Below are 16248 nucleotides of genomic sequence, written 5' to 3'. Positions count from 1 at the left end.
GGGTTTTCACTTTCTTGATTTTGTTAATTCTAACAATTATCCTATGATATAGGTAGCCCTGTAAACTATTTAAAAGGGGAGAGAACTAATGGTCAGTGAAATTAAGTAACTGGTTCACGGTCACAGCACCAGGACTCCATCCAGACAGGCCTTTTATCCGTATAAGGTGCGACTCCTCAAGGAATCTTCCACCAGTCTTTGGTTTCAGTGCTGTTCCCTCCTCTCACTGTCTCTTGATCTCTCACTTCACTTGCTCGTGAAGAGGTCCGAAGCTCGAGCTGCTTCTGGCTCTGCCACGCTTGCTGTACACAGCTCTGGGGAGGTGTGAGGAGACTGTGGCCAGTTACAGCACTGCCACTGTAGCTACTTACCAGCTCTGATTCCTCCTCCAACCATTTTATACTGTGTCATTCATCTGGGCATATTCTGTCTTGGGTCCCTAACATCTGATCCTCTTTCTGTTCTCATAACTGTGACCTCTAAAGACCTCGCCTTGCCAGCCAATGGCTAATGAAGTGTCTTGGATATGATTGGCACAGACAGGAAGGAGTAAATCATGACCCTGGTGCTTTAGGTCTCAGGTGACTGGGAGAACCAGGTTGCAGCGATTGGGTGTAGGAGGCTGTGATGGGAGCTGGTTTGAGGGGGAAGATTTACAGTTTGGTTTACATGCGTTATCTTCAAGGTAGTGGTGGAACACCTTTGTAGATTTGATTTAATTTTCTGTCCTCCAAGAAGTAAATGGAGAAATAGATTGAATCAGATATCTAGGGTGACAGCCAAATGGTAAAATTTACAGAGTTCTTAAAAGTTTGTGCTTCTTTTAAATGCTTCTCAGAGGTCCCATTAAAACAACCTCTTTATTATGAAAATGACTTTCCATGTCTTTTTTTATGCTGTTTGGAGAAAATTGTCTTAAATAATATACACAATTTGGGATGGTTGTGTGTTTTAGGAATCAGTGGTTGGCATATGAAAAGATTCTTCAACACACCATGTGGAAAGTGTTATAGAATGTTATTCTTGAATTGTTTTCCCTTCTTCACTACAGTGTTTATATGGTACCTTAGATATTTTTTATGTTATTTTAATTATATTTAGTACTTTTTTGGGGGTTAAAACAGCTCCTTGCTACTTATATCTTAATAGATTTAAGTAAAAAAAAAACCCACTTTGACTCCTTCTCCATTCCTGTACCTTCTTTTTCATTCTTTATCACAGTCTCAATTATTGGAGAGCATAAAAAGTTCAGTTCTGGAATTATCATATGAATGTCTTAATATCAAATGAGTTAGTCAAAATGAGAAAGTTAATGAATCTAAACAGACAAGTATCAATAATGCTTCACAAAATGGAGTGTTACACCCTGCAGCCTGTGCCTACATGAGAAAAGCTGAGTTGCCTTTGAATAAGGATTATGCTGACTGGCCGTGACACACCATACTGGATCATCTGCTTGGTCTTCTGCCAAGACTCAAAAGAACATGGAGTGTTTGGCTGCATTCTCTAAGCACTTCTGGTAAAGTGAGACAATTTTACAGGTTGTACTTTCAAGTCTCTCAATTCACCATCTAGTATTTTCTTGAGTGGACTGCATTGTCTCTCTCATAAGTGTGTGGACTTAAAGAAGTCAAGTGTTTTCATGGGCTCCTCTCTCTTCCACACAGATGTCCAGAGGGCTTCTTGGGAGAATATTGTCAGCATCGAGACCCCTGTGAAAAGGATCGCTGCCAGAATGGTGGGACGTGTGTGGCCCAGGCCCTGTTGGGGAAAGCCACATGCCGGTGTGCCCTGGGGTTCACAGGCGAGGACTGCCAGTACTCTACTGCTCACTCCTGCTTTGTGTCTCACCCCTGCCTGAATGGAGGCACCTGCCACGTGCTTAGCCGGAATGCCTATGAGTGCACCTGCCAAGTTGGTTTTACAGGTAACAAATGGAATTCAGGCCCATACTTTCCTATTCTCAGCAGGTACCTTTATTCAGCATCTCTTAGATCTTAGCATCTAGCTTGTAAGAGTTCCCAACTCTGGTGCACATTTAATAATATGGTAAGGGACTGGAATGTTCCAGACTACTATCTTTAACTTAGTTCTGAGAGTTATAGGAAGGGCATAAAGAAAGAAAAAAACTACTCAGAAGTATTTGATTGCCTAAATTATATATGTCAAGATTGGAGATCAAAATACTTCACTCTCACCAGAAGAAAAGCTGTTTGTGCTATTGACTACTTGCTTTGTGAAAACATCTCTCTCTCTGGACATTCAGGGTGCTGACTTTTCTGGTTTTCTGAGCTCTGATGGTTCCTTTTGCCTCTGTATTGCCTTGTCCTCGTCCATTAAATTTTTATGTTCCTTGGAACTCTGTTTTAAGCCGTCTTTTAAGCAGTATCTGAGCACCCCCCAGAGAATTTCATTACGTCCAGTTGCTTCAGCTGTGATTATCTTTATCAGTTGCTGGTGATTCTCAGTCATCCTCTTCACTCCACCTCCACTCTGACATTCAGGCTCATATTTCTAACTTTGTGTTGCATAGTATCCTTGGAAATTCAAAAGGTATATCAGACTTAACATGTTGATATAAATAGATGGCACCAGTGTACACTCCAAATACTCCAAACTAGAAACACCCTCTTCCTCGTCCTTACCCCACTTAGACTCAGCCCAGCCTCTGAATTACGTGTCACCCGTTTACTCTTCTCTATTTCCTCTCCTACTCTGTAGTTGAGGTCCATATTGTAAGACTACAGTTTCCTAACTGGGTTCCTTGCCTTTACTTTCTCCCCATCTTGTGTGCCTTTCACATTGCTACATCTTTAATTGTAAATGCAAATTTTTCCACAAACCAGCCTTCTTACAATGTCTATTGACTTTTTATCATCCATAGAAGAAACTGCTAACTCTTTTACATGGCTTGCCTAAGACCTTTACAGTCCAGGTCCCACAACTTTTCATAGCCTCATCTCCCCACAGGCATCTAGTTCTAGTCATGCCAACATTCTCATCATTTCCTGAAAACATCATGCTTCCTGCTGCCTCCATGCTGTTGCACACCCCTTTGTCTGGAATGCCCTTTTTACTTAAAACTCTGTGTTAGTGACCCTTTCATGATTCCTTTGGGCAGGTGTCTCTGTGCTCTATTATTGTATGTGTCATGTTTTATTGAAATTATTTTTTTACATGTCTCTCATCTTACTAAATTATGGGTTCTTTGGAGGTGGGTCTGAGTTTTATTCAAAATGGACCATAAGTATTTATTAAGTTAGATGAGAAAAGGAGAGCCATTCACCATTTTATCCCTCATACACCAGCAGTTCTGTACATCTAATAAACAGAAATAAAAAACATACTCAAAACACCAGACTGTGTCAGTGAGTTTGGAATACTTGTTCTACTGATTTTTCATTAAAAGGTGTTGATAGGAGTAGAGGATAGATAGGATGATCCATTATCTTCATCATGACTCTGACAGCATTGCCGCTGTGTCATTGAAGAGATTTGGTGGTTAAGAGAAAATTTTTTTCTGATAGTTTTGAGTTTTGCTCTGCAAGGCAAGGGAGGGCATACCCATTTAAAACATTTTAATTTTGACTAGTCGAAATTGCAGTGATGCTTTCTTCACAATTAAAATGTTACTCTGAAGTGATACCCACATTAAAATGTCCTTTGCCCTTGAAAGGATCTTCTTGGTGTTCTGTAGGGTTCTGATCATCTTTATACATCTGCTGCTTTTGTCTGTCACTTTAGGAATCACCACAGGTCAAGCTCATCCTTTTGGTTTTGTGATAGCTTTATCCCCTTCCTAGTCAGACCTTATTAGCTTGTCTCCACTCAGAGATGAGAGACAGAGGCAGGAAATTAGGGCTTATAGGTTGCTTCTAATGGACCAAGTTCAGGGACCTTTCTGTTTCAGTTGTAGGCAAAACTCTGATACACACAGTTGCCAGAAGTTACCATTTTTATCTCTTCTCCACTATATGTAAATACCTCTCAGTGGAATGAAGAAAAAATAGGAAGAAAAATTTCATTTCTTCCACTTTTTTCTGTGCTTAGCACCCTGAAATTATGTGTGTTGTGCCCAGATTTCTATTGCAACTTTCCTCTTTGGTTTGAAATTCCTTGATAGGGAGAGAACATTCTCTGTACTCATTTGTCACTTCCTTCCTTTTAGAAAAACTGTTATGGCTCTTACTTGCTTTTCTATGGCAGTCAAATATATGAATGTTTATATAGGTAACCAGTTGGAGTGTTAAAAATTCAGAGAGTTCTCATATCTTTAGTTTAAAAAAAAGCTTAAGCTAATGAAGCAAAAAGCTACATGAATATCAAATTGACTAGTAGCATGGGAGTAATTTTTCTTTCTTTTTACCTCAAAGAATCTGCTTTGCTTTCTTGGAGTCATGCCTTATGATTCAGCATGTGAGAGTCTTCCTGCTACTTCTGGTGCTTTTCTACCTGAGAGAGGCCATAAGAGTTAGTTTTTAGACCTTTATTTCATGGCCGTTTCTAGTGCATTACATATATAAAGATCCAGAGATTCTTTATCCTCTTCAAACACATCAAGCAATATTTATAGCAAGACCACAATTAGTAAAATGTGCCACAGAATATGTGAGCATGTGTGTTGCTTTTAAAAAAAATGGAAATAGTATTGACTTGTTTCTATCATCTAAGGGGTATATTTAGTAACTATATATTGTGGAAACTACCAATACATTTCATCCATTCAAAAGACATGGTTTGAGAGTCTACTACAGGGAACTGACTCCTGCCAGTGTAGCAGGTGATTCAGTGAAAGAAAACAGCAAACTTGGGGTGTTTGTACACATGTGTAGGGGTGTTGTGTGTGTGTGTGTGTGAGAGAGAGAGACAGAAAGAGACAGAGAGAGAAAGAGGGAGAGAGAGAGAGATTTGGGGAGCTGATGGGGGCATTGTGGATCACTTTATAGCAATGGTGACTTATGAGCAGAGTTGTCAAGGTAAGTAGGGAACAGTAACAGAGATCACTGGATAAACAAAAAGGAAGATGGCATCCCAAACGGAGGAGCTGACAGTAGATGGATCTAGACCCTTATTTGACGTGGGCACTGATGGAATCCTGCAGAACTGGGCTTCATATGACTAGCCTGAAGTCCCCTCCCTGTGCTTCACTGAGTCTCTGTCTTGGCTGAGGACCCTGGGGAGTGCTTATGTCAGATGATCCTGAGGAGGCTCTGATTTGGGCTTCCTGAAAATTTCAGAGAACTTTGGTATTCTCCATGCAATAACTTCCTGATGTCACCTACTGGGTAGGGGCTGTGGGTGCTGAAGAGGGAGTGACTTCCACTTCTATAGGCAGTACTGAGCTGTGTTATCCTTTCTTTAGGTGAGCTGTGCCAATGGACTGATGCCTGTCTGTCTCATCCCTGTGCAAATGGAAGCACCTGTACTACTGTGGCCAACCAGTTCTCCTGCAGATGCCTCTCAGGCTTCACAGGGCAGAAGTGTGAGACTGATGTCAATGAATGTGACATTCCAGGACAATGCCAGCATGGTGGCACTTGCCTCAACCTACCAGGTTCCTATCAGTGCCAGTGCCCCCAGGGCTTCACAGGCCAGCACTGTGACAGCCCCTATGTGCCCTGTGCACCCTCACCCTGTGTCAATGGGGGCACCTGCCGGCAGACTGGTGACTTCACTTTTGAATGCAACTGCCTTCCAGGTGAGGAGTCCCCTAGTGTGTTGGGATTGGGGGCTGTGCCTCCAGCACAGAAGGAAGGTGGTGGGTATAGGTTAATTGCTCCTTTAGAAAGTATCCCTCCCAGCAGGGAAAAGGGGAAGTGAGAATTTTTTGTGGGGTGAGTTGCTGGTGAGGGTGGAGTTTTATGGGCCCAATGTAGTCCATAAACTGAGTAGGGGGTAATTTAACATATTGGGATTTATGATGAGTGGCTAGGAAATTATTTATTGTCCTTTTTGGAGTAACATAAGAAGGGCAAGAGAGCTCTGGGAAAGAGATAGATAAGTCTATGGATTAGAAAAGAAAACAATGAGAATTAGACATTGAAAAATATATATGGTGATTAATAAAGTACTTTAAACTGAAATGAAAATAATAATGTGATCAATCACCTTTACTATATGCTTTTTCCTCAGATGAAATAATAGATTATTTTCCTATTACCTAAATGCACCCACCCTTTTGTGATTTTCCCTGGGCTTCTGACCCTCAGAACCCTCTCCATGTATAATCTCTGACTTAGGGGTAAACCTCCCCTGACTTGAAGCTAGAAAAATTTTGGAACTGGCATGAGGGTCATGTTCTGTTAGAAAGTGAGCACTTTTCAGTGAGTGCCAATAGATATGTGGCATAATCTGTGAAAGTATCTTCTAACTTCAAGATAGAAGCAGAAAGAGGAGTCATATCTGGGAGTTTGGTGTCCAGTGTTCTGCAGAGATAAAGAAAGGAGCAAGCCTGGCCAATTCAACTAAACTCCTTACAAAAATGAGGAGGAGGCGAAAACTGAGATTTTTGATCGGGAGCAGAACACAAGCAGCTGGAGCAGATGACTTACTAAGCAACAAAGATTGTGTTTTTATACGATATCCTTAGTGCAAAAACAAAAGAAGGAAAACTGTAGGGGGGATAATGTGTTAAGTAAGTAGAAGTGCCTCAAAAAGTTGTTCTAACTGCTCTTTTGGAATTGGAATCTTATATTCCAGTGTTGTGGGTATGGTTAACATAATGGGATTGTTTGTTTTATCTTTTGGGGATTGAAAGTTATATGTTGGTCCTCCATATAGAACCAAGTGGTAATTTATGCATTTTGTTTAGTAAAAATGTGTTGCCTGCTGGCTATGTTCTAGGCGGTGTGCTGTGCTTGGGATACAGTGGTAGAATAGAAAACTTTTTACCGTTTGTTTGACTGTAAGCCAGAAGAACCAGCTGTCAGTTGTATTGCTTTTAGTTTCACTTTCGATGAAGAATAATGTTACCATTGTAGATACTAAATAAATTTTTATTAACATAATATTACTACTATCCACATTTCTTGTAGAAGGAATAGCAGATATCTTTTTTCACTCCCATATTTGTTTGTATTTTAAGGGTTAAAGAAGGAAATAGAAATGTAAATAATTTTACAAATATCCTAATAGTCTAAGTGGATAGTAATTAAGGTTACTGTGATTTATTGTTGAAGGCTAAATGTGTTTTTCAGTTTCAAGAAAATTACTTTTAATAGTTGCCTGGAACAAGAGGTTGATTTGGCAGCAAAATACTGACAGGAAGTAAGAGAAGTCAATAAAGGAAGTTTTTAGATAGGAGAGAGTGATTATTCACTTCTGTAGTCTCTGCATTGTTATCCATTAGCCACGATAAGAACCTCAGGGAATTCTGAGAGTGTGTCCAGGAAAGGATCTGTCAAACCAGAATAGATCTCCTCCTTGAGAAAGGAAATAACCAGGGATTCCACAGCTGAGAAGCTGCCAGGGCTAGTGGGATACAGGAAGGAGATCTTGGCTGTCTCTTGTGTTCTGCTTATAGTTTAAAGTAAGACATTTATTTACTCACTGATGAAGTGTGTGTGTGCACGTGTTTGTTGGGGATTGAGATGGAGGGTTCCGTGCGGGACGGGGAGATTTGGAAAGAGAAAACTAACGTTTATTTAATTCCTTTTATGAGTCGGGCATTATGCCAGGCACTTCTGCATCCATTAGCTCAATTACACAAAAACTTTGGGGATAGGTATTATTTTTTGAGTTTTCCCAGGTGAAGTAATTCAAGTTTGGAGATGTTAAATCATGTACCTAAAACTTCACAGCTGACATGTGATTGAACTGTGCCCTGAAGCCCAGCAGGTTATTTCCAAAGCCTGTGCTCTGTGCATCTTGTTGCATCACTCTGCATTGCTTGTCTGTCTGTGAAAGTGCTTTGACAATGTGTGAGACATTTTGTTAAATGCTTTGAGGTGTTTAGGTTAAAAAAAAAAGTAGGTTCATGTCATAAGATAAAGGACACACTTCTAATTATGATTAAATAGTTTGTTACGTATCAGCCAATGTATGGCATCATACAAACATTTAAAAATAGTTTAGCAGACTAGTTCTTGCCTTTTGGAGATCCCATGGTCTAAAACAGATGACATCAGCTTGGACAATGCATAAAAGGAAATTAAAAGAAGAATTTGAAACAACAGATGATGCAGTAGCATTGTAAATATATATTTACACAATTTGTGAGATTTTATGCTCAATATCGTTATATTCCAGGTGAAGTTGGAAAGTATTAACTTTATTTCCATATAGGGAAATAGTGCCTGGAATTGATTTTCTTTCACCGAGTCCTTTTCGTAATGCATTACCATTGTCCTTGCTCCTCCCTCCAGAGCTCCCCCCACTTCAAGAGACTAAAATGTTGCTTAAAATACTAATCTTAAGTACATAACACCCTTATTTGAAGAGAATTATGATTTCAGTTCTAAAAATGGGGAAACCAAGGCAGAAGTCCGAGTAGCTTGTTGAGGTATTCTGCAACTCCTAAAGGGCTGTACCATCCACATTTCAAATCTCTGCTTTTTTAGTAGAGGCCCACTCCGATCACTCTGTGATCAGATTGTAACTATTCTCTCTTTCCTCTTCCCTCTTTAATTACTGGCCCTGGACTGCTTTTTCTTTTATTTCTCTGTAGCACTTATCCATCTTATTATTAAGTAATTTGCACTATATAATTTACTTCATATTATGTCTATTGTTTATTGTCTGTCCTTTCCAGATTCTGCCGCCTTTTCCCTTCTCCAGAGCAAAAGCTAGGATCTTTATCTTTGTTAGTGATGTATCCCAAGTGCCTAAAAAAGTGCCAGGTATACAAGAGGCACACAAATATTTATTGACTGACTTGAGTTTTATATGTCATCATATTGAGACTGTAATTGGTCTCCTTGTTTGCTTCCTGGTATCATGCATTCTGGATTAGTTTTGCTTCTCCTTTTGTGCCTGTATACTCTAGTACTTGCGAAGAAGAAGTTTAGAGTGCTTTTCAATGCTGAAATTTAGTGAGCCCCACATAAGGTAGTGATTATATTTGAATGGTTAAGTTATAGCTCTTTTCCTGCAAAGGGCACTATACTTACTGTGAGTTGATTTTAGTATTATTGTAAGACGCATGTGAAGGGAATTCAAACTGCAAAAATGACTCATTTTGTGTGACAAAGACAAAAGTGGTTCTCCTAGGAAGGAGAAAGAAACAATATATTTGAGAAGGAACTAAGAATCAAATCAAGGAAATGTATTTCTTCTTCTCCTTGGATCAGCAACTGTTTTTAACCCAGATTCTTTGTGAGGTACCATTAAGTAAAGTCTTGAGCAGAAACCCTGAAGAGGAACACTCAGCCAAATAATTTTAACATAAGAGCAAAATAGAAAATAAATCATGAGATCATTGATTCCTAATATTTTGGGGTTAATGCTAACTAGTGCAGAGAGAATGAGTGAAGCTGGTTTGGGATTTGTGGGTATTTTGTAAAGTGGCACACATTGATCAGAAAACAGTGAGCTGTTTGAATACACTGGCTGTGCCTTGTGACTTCATAGTTGGATTGGACAATCCTCAATGTATTCTCCCTTTTTCTTTCTCTCTTACACCTCCTTATTCCCCTATGATTTTTTTTAATATCATAAAGAGCTGTCTGATCTGTCCTCTCCAAACAGTGAAGGTTTATCCTTTGTAAACCACCTCTATACTTCATAGGCTGATTATATGTAACATCTCTGTATCATCAAAATAATGTTTAAGCACATGTGGCCTCTGCGTCCCCTGTTGTTGCTGAGCTTAAAAACTGTTAGAAATAATTCCCTCTTGCATTCTCATACACAGGAGCATGTAATGTTCTCTTAAGTATTATACTAATCACACTTGGCAGGTTTCTCTGGAACAGATGCAGAAATGATCGTACTACTTTTCAGGCTGCATTATTTTAGTTCCTTTGACTTGTCCAGTTTCACTTGATGTTGTTGGAAGTCTTTTCTGTCCTCCCACATTTGGCAGCTTTGCCCATGCTGTCCCCTCTGCTCTCTTTCACCTTCTCCTCCCCAACCTACCTTTTTAAATAGAAAGTTTTTGATGTGTCAAAGGCACCTATTTCACTGAAGTGCCTTCTCTATTCCCACCCCCATGTGTATTGGAGACTCTCTGAGGTCTTTTGACAGCCTGTGTACCTTATCAGACTGATTGTTTATTTGTTCATCTTTCCCAGTAGACCCTCTCATTTTAAATTTTCCCCCAGTACCCAACTTAGTGCCTGGCACAAAATTACACTTCAATGAATATTTGACAAATAAATGAATTGGATGTGATAGAGAAGTGAATTCCTATATTCCATAATATTTTTTATCTACTGAGTTTGTGTCTTTTGAATAGCCTTATTCATTTCTCTGACTTCTTTGGTGGTAAAGTTAGAAAAGTGGAGATGACTAGTAAAATACCAAGAGGGGCAGGTGGAAGCAGAAGCCTGGGTGGGTGGTGGGGCTCGGGGAGTCATGGGCCAGTCACCGGCGTCAGTGAGCTCATCTGGGCCCATTCAGAGGGTGGGGGTTGTGTGCCAAGAAAACCAGCTGGACACAGATGAGACCAGTTTGTTTCTGTGACAGATTTCTGCCCAGAAAATAGCCTTGTAGGCGTTTACCTTTTTTTCCTTGTCCAGTTCCAAAAAATCTCTGTTTTGTCCTCACTCTTTCATCCCTGTGCACTGAAATTTTTCCTGAGGACTTTCAGGCTGGCCTACGAGCAGGCCTGGCTGTGCCCCCTCTTCTCTCCCTTTCTGCTCTCTTCCTGTGCCTCTCCACCAAGCCCTTCCACCCGCACACCTCCCAGGGTCTGAAAATGGAAAGACAGGGACTCTCCCTCGAGAGATGCTGTTCTCTGTGTGGGATGACAAGTTCAAAAGACTCTTTTCTGCCCTCCACCCTTAGTGTCATCATTTGTCAGTTACACAATCCATGGTTTTATAACAGCACAGTCTTGAAATGTTCCTTCTAAGTTTAATTTCTCTCCTTTTGGCCTTTTAAGGGCATGAATTGGCTTTAAGCAGTAGACTTCTTTTAGAATGGCCATGTGAGCCTCCCTGCAAATCAGCTACACCCACCCCATCCACAGGTCTGGAAACTTGTCTGTTTCCCTTTCCCTTAAAACCTTAAAATACATTTTTAAGAAGTGATCGCACTGTAAGTTATTCATATAAGACTTACCCTCTCCCCCCTTGGGTAGAATTTCTTACAAGAATTTGCTAGCTATTTCCAGAAAGAGTTCTGTATCTCTATTTTTAAAGCATAAATCCTGTCTTAACTTTGGAAGAGAACTGATTTGGCTTGAGTTTTCTCAGACATGAGAACTTTGACCTAAGGTCAGTTTTTCAGAGTATTGAAAGGGATCTCTGGAGTCCCAGAGAGCATGATGATTGAAATCTGCTAAAGCTTCTGGTTCAGTATACTGACACCTACCTACTAGCCGTAATCATGTAAACTTGGATAAGTCAGCATGTGGCCCTAAACTTCTTCATCTGTAACATGAAAGGTTTTGACCAGATAATCTCTAAGGGATGCTTTGATCCCATTGATATATAATAGTATTAGCTAATATGTGTAGAATACTTATTATGCATTAGCCAGTGTTTTAAGTGCTTTTGCCCCTTATATAACAGCTTTATGAGATATAATTTGCATACCATATAATTTGCTCTTTTAAAATATACAATTCATAATAAAAATCAGACAAGAAATAAATAAAATTGAGAATAATAAATCAATAGAAGAAAATCAATGAAACCAAGAACTGGTTCTCTGAAAAAATAAACAAAACAGATAAGCCCCTAGCCAGACTTATTAAGAGAAAAAGAGAATCTACACACATCAACAGAATCAGAAACGAGAAAGGAAACAATCACGATGGACCCCACAGAAATACAAAAAATTATTAGACAATACTATGAAAATCTATATGTTAACAAGCTGGAAGACCTAGAAGAAATGGACAACTTCCTAGAAAAATACAACCTTCCAAGACTAACCAAGGAAGAAACAGAAAATCTAGAAAGACCAGTTACCAGCAAAGAAATTGAATTGGTAATCAAAAAACTACCCAAGAACAAAACCCCTGGGCCAGAAGGATATACTGCTGAATTTTATCAGACAAATAGAGAAGACATAATACCCATTCTCCTTAAAGTTTTCCGAAAAATAGAAGAGAAGGGAATACTTCCAAACTCATTCTATGAAGCCAGCATCACTCTAATACCAAAACCAGGAAAAGGTCCCACCAAAAAAGAAAATTACAGACCAACATCCCTGATGAACTAGATGCAGAAATACTCAACAAAATATTAGCAAACCAAATTCAAAAATACATCAAGAGGATCATACACCATGACCAAGTGGGATTCATCTCAGGGATGCAAGGATGGTACAACATTAAAAAATCCATCAACATCATCCACCACATCAACAAAAAGAAGGACAAAAACCACGTGATCATTACCATAGATGCTGAAAAAGCATTTGACAAAATTCAACATCCATTCATGATAAAAACTCAACAAAATGAGTATACAGGGCAAGTACCTCAACATAATAAAGGCCATATATGACAAAACCACAGCCAACATCATACTTAACAGGGACAAGCTGAAAGCTTTTCCTCTAAGATCGGAAACAAGACAGGGATGCCCATCTCCCCACTGTTATTCAACATAGTACTGGAGATCCTAGCCACAGCAATCAGGCAAAACAAAGAAATACAAGGCATCCAGATTGGTAAAGAAGAAGTCAAACTGTCACTATTTGCAGATGACATGATATTGTACATAAAAAACCCTAAAGACTCCATTCCAAAACTACTAGAACTAATATCTGAATTCAGCAAATTGCAGGATACAAAATTAATACACAGAAATCTGTTGCTTTCCTATACACTAACGATGAACAAACAGAGAAATCAGGAAAATAATTCCATTCACAATTGCATCAAAAAGAATAAAATACCTAGGAATAAACCTAATCAAGAAAGTGAAAGACCTATACCCTGAAAACTACAAGATACTCTTAAGAGAAATTAAAGAGGACACTAACAAATGGAAACTCATTCCATGTTCTTGGCTAGGAAGAATTAATATTGTCAAAATGGCCATCCTGCCTAAAGCAATCTACAGATTCAATGCAATCCCTGTCAAAATACCAACAGCATTCTTCAACAAACTGGAACAAATAGTTTTAAAATTCATATGGAACCACAAAAGACCCCGAATAGCCAAAGCAATCCTGAGAAGGAAGAATAAAGTGGGGGGGCACCTTGCTTCCCAACTTCAAGCTCTACTACAAAGCCACAGTAATCAAGACAATTTGATACTGGCACAAGAACAGAGCCACAGACCAGTAGAACAGAATAGACAGTACAGGTGTTAACCCAAACATATACGGTCAATTAATATATGATAAAGGAGCCATGTACATACAGTGGGGGAAATGACAGCCTCTTCAACAGCTAGTGTTGGCAAAACTGGACAGCTACATGTAAGAGAATGAAACTGGATCATTGTCTAACCCCATACACAAAAGTAAATGCGAAATGGATAAAGACTTGAATGTAAGTCATGAAACCATAAAACTCTTAGAAAAAAACACAGGCAAAAATCTCTTGGATAGAAACATGAGTGACTTCTTCATGAACATATCTTCCTGGGCAAGGGTAACAAAAGCAAAAATGAGAAACTGGGACTACATCAAACTGTAAAGCTTCTGTACAGCAAAGGACACCACCAATGGAACAAAAAGGCATCCTACAATATGGGAGAATATATTCATAAATGACAGATCCGATAAAGGGTTGACATCCAAAATATATAAAGAGCTCATGTACCTCAACAAACAAAAAGCAAATAATCCAATAAAAAAATGAACTGAACAGACAGTTCTCCAAAGAAGAAATTCAGATGGCCAACAGATACATGAAAAGATGCTCCACATCACTAGTCATCAGAGAAATGCAAATTAAAACCACAATGAGATATCACCTCACACCAGTAAGGATCGCCACCATCCAAAAGACAAACAACAACAAATGTTGGTGAGGATGTGGCGAAAGGGGAACCCTCCTACACTGCTGGTGGGAATGTAAATTAGTTCAACCATTGTGGAAAGCAGTATGGAGATTCCTCAAAAAGCTCAAAATAGAAATACCATTTGACCCAGGAATTTCACTCCTAGGAATTTACCCTAATAATTCAGGACCCTAGTTTGAAAAAGACAGATGCACCCCTATGTTTATCGCAGCACTATTTACAATAACCAAGAATTGGAAGCAACCTATGTGTCCATCAGTAGATGAATGGATAAAGAAGATGTGGTACATATACACAATGGAATACTATTCAGCCATAAGAAGAAAACAATTCCTACCATTTGCCACAACATGGATTGAGCTAGAGGGTATTATGTTCAGTGAAATAAGCCAGGTGGAGAAAGACAAGTATCAAATGATTTCACTCATCTGTGGAGTATAAGAACAAAGAAAAAACTGAAGGAACAAAACAGCAGCAGACTCACAGAACCCAAGAATGGACTAACAGTTACCAAAGGGAAAGGGACCAAGGAGGATGGGTGGGAAGGGAGGGATAAGGGGGGCGGAAAGAAAAGGGGCATTACGATTAGCATGCATAATGTGTGTGCGGGCACGGGGAAGGCTGTACAGCATGGAGAGGACAAGTAGTGATTCTACAGCATCTTACTATGCTGATGGACAGTGACTGCAATGGGGTATGTGGGGAGAACTTGGTGATGGGGTAGTCTAGTAAACATAATGTTCCTCATGTAATTGTAGATTAATGATACCAAAATAAGAAGAAATTAATTAATTAATTTAAAAAATAGATACAATTCAGTGGTTTTTAGTATATTCACAGATACGTGTAACTATCAGCATGATCAATTTTAGAACATTTTTATCACTCCAGAAGAAACCCTGTATCCATTAGTAGTCATCCCACTTCTCCCCCAGACTCCTTCCAAGCACTAGGAAACTACTAATCTACTTTCTATCTCTTTAGATTTGCCTGTGCTGTACATTTCATATCAGTGGACAGATAATATGTGGCCATTTGTGATTGGCTGCTTTCACTTAATGTTTTCAAAGTTTATCCATGTTGTAGGAGCTATCAGAACTTCATTCTTTTCACGGCTGAGTAATATTCTATTGTATGGATTTACCACATTTTATTTATCTGTTCATCAGTTAATGAACATTTGGGCTGCTTCCACTTTTTTTGGCTTTTATGAATAATGCTGCTATGTTTGGACATCCATTTTCATTTCTCTTAGGGTTATACTTAGGAGAGGAGTTGCTGGGTGATTAACCTTTTCAGGAGCTGCCAGACTATATTCCAAAGTGGGTGCACTATTTTACATTCCAACCTGCTGTTAATGAGGATTTCTCCACATCCTCACCAACACTTGTTATTATCTATCTTTTTGATTATTGCTATCCTATTGAGTGTGAAGTGCTATCTCATATAATTGGGTTATTTGTCTTTTTATTATTGTTTATATATTGTATTTTCACCATTGTCAGAGAGTTCTTTATATATCCTAGATACAAGTTCTTATTAGATATATTATTTGCAAATATTTTCTCCCTATCTGTGGACTGTCTTTTCACTTTCTTGATGGTATTCTTTGAAGTCCAAATGTTTTTAATTTTGATGAAGTTCGAATTATCTATTTCTTTTCTTGTTGTTTTTGCTTTCAGTCATATTTAAGAAGGCTTTGCCTAGCCCAAGTCACAGAGATATACTCCTGTGTTTTCTTTTAAGAGTCTTATAATTTTAACCTACGTTTTGAGTTGATATTTGTGTGTGGTGTGAGGAAAGGGTCCAGTTTTATCCTTTTGCATGTAGATATTCAATTGTTCCAAAAACATTTATTGACTTAAGTGTTTTTTAATATAGATATGCAATCATTTAATCTTTATGACAACCCTTTGAGGTAGATCCTGTTAATTCCCCCAGAAAGGAATGAAAGTTTAAGTATCTTGCCCTTGGTCACTCAGCTATTCCATGGCAAACCTGCCTTCTTATCTACCTACCTATTGACAGGGAAGTACAACCTCAAAATAGTCAGTCAGTCATAAAGATAAAACATTTTATTTCATATATGTTGTGGTCATGCTGAAATGTTTCTGCTTTCTTAATTTGTTTATGGTTGGTGAGTTTAGTTAGTTGTAGCATTGGC

At 38.9% G+C, this 16248-nt stretch overlaps 1 protein-coding gene across 1 annotated transcript in view; it reads left to right on the top strand.

The window, feature by feature from the left end:
- The window catches only part of NOTCH2 (notch receptor 2), a 164887-nt gene that overhangs the window by 79030 nt on the left and 69609 nt on the right, over positions 1–16248 (top strand). The window contains exons 3-4 of the mRNA XM_036924423.2: positions 1668–1927; positions 5363–5698. Of these exons, the coding sequence (XP_036780318.2) occupies positions 1668–1927; positions 5363–5698 (596 nt within the window). The remainder of the gene's footprint in view (positions 1–1667; positions 1928–5362; positions 5699–16248) is intronic.

Source organism: Manis pentadactyla, chromosome 4, assembly GCF_030020395.1.
Source record: "Manis pentadactyla isolate mManPen7 chromosome 4, mManPen7.hap1, whole genome shotgun sequence".
NCBI classification, from domain to species: Eukaryota; Metazoa; Chordata; class Mammalia; order Pholidota; family Manidae; genus Manis; species Manis pentadactyla.
The sequence above is the reverse complement of the archived record's forward strand: the minus strand, read 5'-3'. Positions and strand labels throughout refer to the sequence as shown.